The sequence below is a fragment of the Notothenia coriiceps genome, unplaced genomic scaffold, assembly GCF_000735185.1.
Source record: "Notothenia coriiceps isolate Sejong01 unplaced genomic scaffold, NC01 NC01_scaffold00022565, whole genome shotgun sequence".
NCBI classification, from domain to species: Eukaryota; Metazoa; Chordata; class Actinopteri; order Perciformes; family Nototheniidae; genus Notothenia; species Notothenia coriiceps.
In genome coordinates, this window is record NW_011355266.1 from 6436 (window position 1) to 11124 (window position 4689).

The 4689-nt window shown below is 36.5% G+C and overlaps 1 protein-coding gene across 4 annotated transcripts; it reads left to right on the forward strand.

The window, feature by feature from the left end:
• The first annotated feature begins 1825 nt into the window (after positions 1 to 1825).
• On the forward strand, positions 1826 to 4671 carry LOC104954017 (CMRF35-like molecule 6). Of its 4 annotated transcripts, XM_010781065.1 has the most exons (7): positions 1826 to 1927; positions 3406 to 3750; positions 4012 to 4019; positions 4050 to 4176; positions 4250 to 4348; positions 4423 to 4460; positions 4542 to 4671. In XM_010781065.1, the coding sequence occupies exons 1-7, from the start codon at positions 1888 to 1890 to the stop codon at positions 4656 to 4658; spliced, it is 774 nt and encodes a 257-aa protein (XP_010779367.1). In that variant the 5' UTR covers positions 1826 to 1887; the 3' UTR covers positions 4659 to 4671. The 4 variants fall into 4 exon arrangements, with proteins under 4 accessions (XP_010779367.1, XP_010779365.1, XP_010779366.1 ...); XM_010781063.1 differs by having other exon boundaries at positions 4012 to 4173; positions 4247 to 4348; XM_010781064.1 differs by lacking the exon at positions 4012 to 4019 and having other exon boundaries at positions 4033 to 4176.
• Positions 4672 to 4689: the final 18 nt, after the last annotated feature.

A 4689-nucleotide genomic window follows, 5' to 3' on the forward strand; every position in this document is an offset into this window, starting at 1 on the left:
TTCTACTTTCCCTTCTTCTCTGTTTGCGGTCACTGTTTGCTTTTAATAGGCTGCTTTTGAACTGTGAAAAATAAAGGAAACAAAAGAGATAAAGTGTGACTTCAATGCAGTTTCAAATCATGTCCACTCTCTTCACTACCAGAAATCCCTTTTACAATTACAGTGTTTTTGACATATTTATTAAAAAACATGTGGATTATATGTACCGTACAAAAGACTACGCACTCTGTTACTCTGTGTTTAAGGCTGGTTTGATGAAAATGGTTTTTATACCGTTTTATTATCAATATGTTGTGTCAGTTTCTTTTTTTAGGCAGTTTTAAAGATTTCCTGTAAATTAACTTTTAGGTCGAAATAGATGGAGGAAAGTAAATTAGAACATTTACTTAAGTACTTTACATTTCCACAGCACACATTGAATAATAACTCATTCAAGATAGAGAGAAATACTTGAGGCGTTACACTGAGAGCACCAAGACTGAGAGGATTTCTATTTTCACTTCCTCTCTGTTTGCGGTCACTGTTTGCTTTTAATAGGCTGCCTATGAACTGTGAACAATAAAGGAAACAAAATAGATAAAGTGTGACCTCAATGCAGTTTCAAATCATGTTCACTCTCTTCACTACCAGAAACCCCTTTTACAATTACACAGTGTTTTTGACATGGTTATTAAAAACATGTGGATTATAGCATATATGTACTGGACAAAAAAAAAGCTGCACTGATCAATATTCCTACATCATCAATGGCTCTCTTTTAAAGTGAAACATATCACTCAGACCGACTAACACATAGAGATCTATTGCTCTATTGTTTTGACAACTTTCAGGTCATTTAATTTGTCCACAGTCCTGGTTTGATCACAGAGAGCCTAACTGGTGGACTTAGTGGAGCATTCACCGCCAATAAACCACTTTTTCTGAGTTGTTTGAGATCAAAAAGGAGCTTAAATTTGGACATTAATTATTATAAATTAATGTATGTCTGTGTCTGCTTGAGCATAGATGTTTATAGACTAAAAGTGATAATGCTTTAGTGTTGAGATTTTGGCATTTTGTACCCAAAACAACAAAAACAAACTAAATGTATAATATCCTTATTCAGCTCAAAATCTTCAGAATTCGCTCCTTCATTAAAACAACAGCTTTGGTCAGCTGAGGTTCACAGAAGTAGTGGACATTTTCACAGAGAAAATACCTTTCAAAATGTCTACAGAAACCTCTCAAACCACATTGACACACTCCACTTCTCTGTGTGTACTCTCATATGTTCCAAACATTCATATTTTCACCACGACACAATAACATAGCTTCCTCTTATGGATTATCATTTTACATGTTGACAACCTCTGCTTTCATATCCCACAAATAGATCTAAAAAAAGGCCTCAACTGTGTTTCCGGTACAGTATGTCGTCAATTTGCTGTTAGTCTAGGCCTATATTTTTTTTTTTTCATGTCCAAACCTCAAGTAAGAAGGACCAATTCTACTGAACTCTCACTCAGACAAAAAAAAAAAATATTATGTCTACATAATATAAGATAGAGGTTTCCAGTGAATGCACACAAAAGCATGTCTGTTGATTATATCTGTGCATGATATCATTACCGACTTCTTACATCAGTTAAAAGAGGAATTTGATTGCACTTTAAAGATAAACGTGACATGTTTGCCACTTCATGTTACAAACAAACACAGTTCAAATGTAAATCTTCTCTAAATGTTCGAGTAAATGACTTGCAGTTAATAAACTAAAATAAGAAGGGAGGAGAGTTCAGGGTGTGTCGTGTGTTGGGAGGACGGACTCCATCATTTAGAGAAGTGAACAGTTCCTGCTTTGGCAGCGAAGACGGAAGAAAGCAGCTTTAAATCATCAGAGCCTCAAACATGAACGCCCGTCACTCTCTGATCTGCTTCTTCTTCCTCAGTGAGTACGATCACTTACTGTTCCTGTAAATGTCTCTTTTTAACAACTTATTTTTCTTTCTTATCTTTTTTTTTAACTAACAGTCCGTTAAACGTTATAGTGGACGGTAAACGGCTTCTCTGTTTCCTCACATCTCGTATCAGTTTAACATGTCGTTGGTTTCTGTGGTTAGAGGACGATAGGGGTTAGAGTCACTCAGTGGTGAAAGAACTACTTGTACTATCAGTAAAAGAAGAAATACTTGGTAACATTCAAACATTAAAACCCCATTTCAGAGTGTATAGATGTTTTACTAATACTGTATATTTTCTACTTTTTAATGCTGTTTTAATTATTTTGAGATGTTTAAATTCAAGAATTGTTTATTTCTACTCTGTCATTTCTACTTATGTGCAATGCCTTTTTTGTTTTGATGCTGCTGCAACGCAACAATTTCCCAATTTAGGATCAATAAAGTAACTCTTATCTTATTCACATTTTTACAAAGTACAAAAGTATTATGATCCAAATGTACCTGATTTAGTCAAAGTTGGCTTCTTGTTATGCCGAATGTCACATTTCAGAATAGTGTGGGTTCATCACTTTAATGTTTTATCTGGTAAAAGTGGAGCTCATTTAAAAATCTCACCAAGGGATCAATAAAGTTTTATCCGTTTTTATTAAACTAATAATAATGTATTTGTTGATCATATTTTGTGTTTCTTATTTGAGTCTGCAAAGTATCTTAAGTTATCAAATATAGTATAATTAAAGTAAAAGTAGCAGAAAATGAAAATACTCAAGTAATGTACCGGTAGCTCAATATTGCACTTCAGTACACAACTTGAGTACACGTATTTACCGCTGGAATTACTTAAATATGTATTTCATTGAGATTACTATTGACCTTTCTCAATCAGAAATGACCCTATTATCTGAGAGATACGATTGTTTCTTTTATTTTCTTCCCATAAATATTAGTTTATTGTATTTTCTGCTGCATTGTTTTCCAAATAAAAATGCATTCCAGTACCTTTTAAAGGATTTCGGAAGTAACAGATACATTCATTGGTTGATTCAAGACCCAGGTCCTGTTTACCCTGTTGTTATTGATCCGTTTTCTGAACATGATCCCTGACATATTGTTTATGTTTTGGGATTGCACCTAATCATAATGTCAGATTTGTGTATCTCTTTGTATTTGCACTCTTTACACTATGGATTGAAACTACTGCAGAGCAATTTGCCTCGGGATGATAACCTTTATCTTATATATTCATATTTCTGTTAATATTACAGACTGGTTGAGCTGGGCAGCTCCCAGTGTGACTCTGTGGCTCTGTGAAGGATTTATGTAACTGTCAAATCACACTACAGTGTATTACAGGAATCAGTCAATCAAAGTTGATTTGTATTTGCCCAATATCACACATTTGTCTCGGGGGCTTTACAGTTTGTTCAGAAATATAGAAACTATTGATTGCTCATCTCTCCAACAGCACTGAGGGATGGAAACATTGGGCTCACCAACGCACAAAACCCCCTCCGTACAGAAACTGAAGGAGAAAACATCACAGTTGCATGCTCTTTTACTTTAACTGGAAGAAGGAAGATCTTCTGTAAGGGAAAATGTGAAGAAGGAAACATTCTAGTAGAAACGACTGGAGACTCAGCTCAGAGAGGCAGATACAGCATCAGATATGTGGAAGGATCTCTATTATCTAATGTAGCTCTGTATGTGAGCATCACAAAGCTGACCAAGTCTGACGCAGGACAGTACCAATGTGGTCTGGACAGATCTGTCTTCGACTCATATCAGGACTTTGAGATCAGAGTTACAGATGGTGAGTTTTAACCGGGAGTTTTAGATTTATCTGTTCACTGACACCTGCTGATGTTTCAAATAACCCAATATGTTTAGTGTTATTTAGAGCTGTATATTTTAAAAGCTCCTATTGTAAAAAAATGTGTTAATGTGCTACACATCCGAAAACCACTACAAACATTACAGCTAATTTAAATATTGTTTCACAAAACATAAATTACCGTCTTAATTTAACGGAATAATTTGATTTATTTATTTAGCATTTCCCTTTGTTTCACAGCTCCAGCCACTTCAAAACCAGAAGTGAGTCTCCAACCGTTTTCAACATCAGCCCCATCAGCCTCCACACTGACCACCACTCAGAGTCTGAGCTCCGTACCTTCCTCAGCTTCCCCTGAACGCACTACGCAGCCTCAACAGGGACAGACAGCTCCAGCTGGTCACGGTACTTTTAGTTTGTTGTTTGTGTTTATGGACCAGGAAGTATCAGAGTAAACAAAGTGTTCTTCTGCTCTCAGGTGTGGTGCTGTATGTGCGTCTGACTCTGGTCGTCATGGTCATCGTACTCTCAGCGTCTGTGCTGATATTCTGCTGGAAGAGGGCCAGGAAACCCAGAGGTGAGTTTACAGGAAACAAACACATAACAAAAGCAATCGTTTTGACCTAATCTTCTGAATGTGATGTCTTTTAGAAACTGCTGATGAAGCTGAGTATGTCAATGTCACAGAGGTGAGTTTGAGTTCATCTCAGCATTTGTAATGTTTGTGCAAACAGCTGATATTAATACAAATCTGTCCTCACTTCCTGCAGGCTGACAGAGAGTGTGAGGAGGTCAGAGAGGAGGAAAGAGGGAGCAGATCTCCTCCTATAGAAATGTCTGTCCTCTCCACTTCCCACTGCAGACACTTCTCAGAAGACAGTAAGTAACACTGAGATATGACTGAAGCTTTGAGTTCAG

Bases quoted from the DNA above. Each gene is read 5' to 3' on its own strand.
- LOC104954017 (XM_010781063.1), top strand. From the start codon at position 1,888: ATGAACGCCCGTCACTCTCTGATCTGCTTCTTCTTCCTCA. The intron at 1,928-3,405 runs GTGAGTACGATC...TCTCTCCAACAG, and splicing joins GATCTGCTTCTTCTTCCTCA to CACTGAGGGATGGAAACATT. The intron at 3,751-4,011 runs GTGAGTTTTAAC...TTTGTTTCACAG, and splicing joins TGAGATCAGAGTTACAGATG to CTCCAGCCACTTCAAAACCA.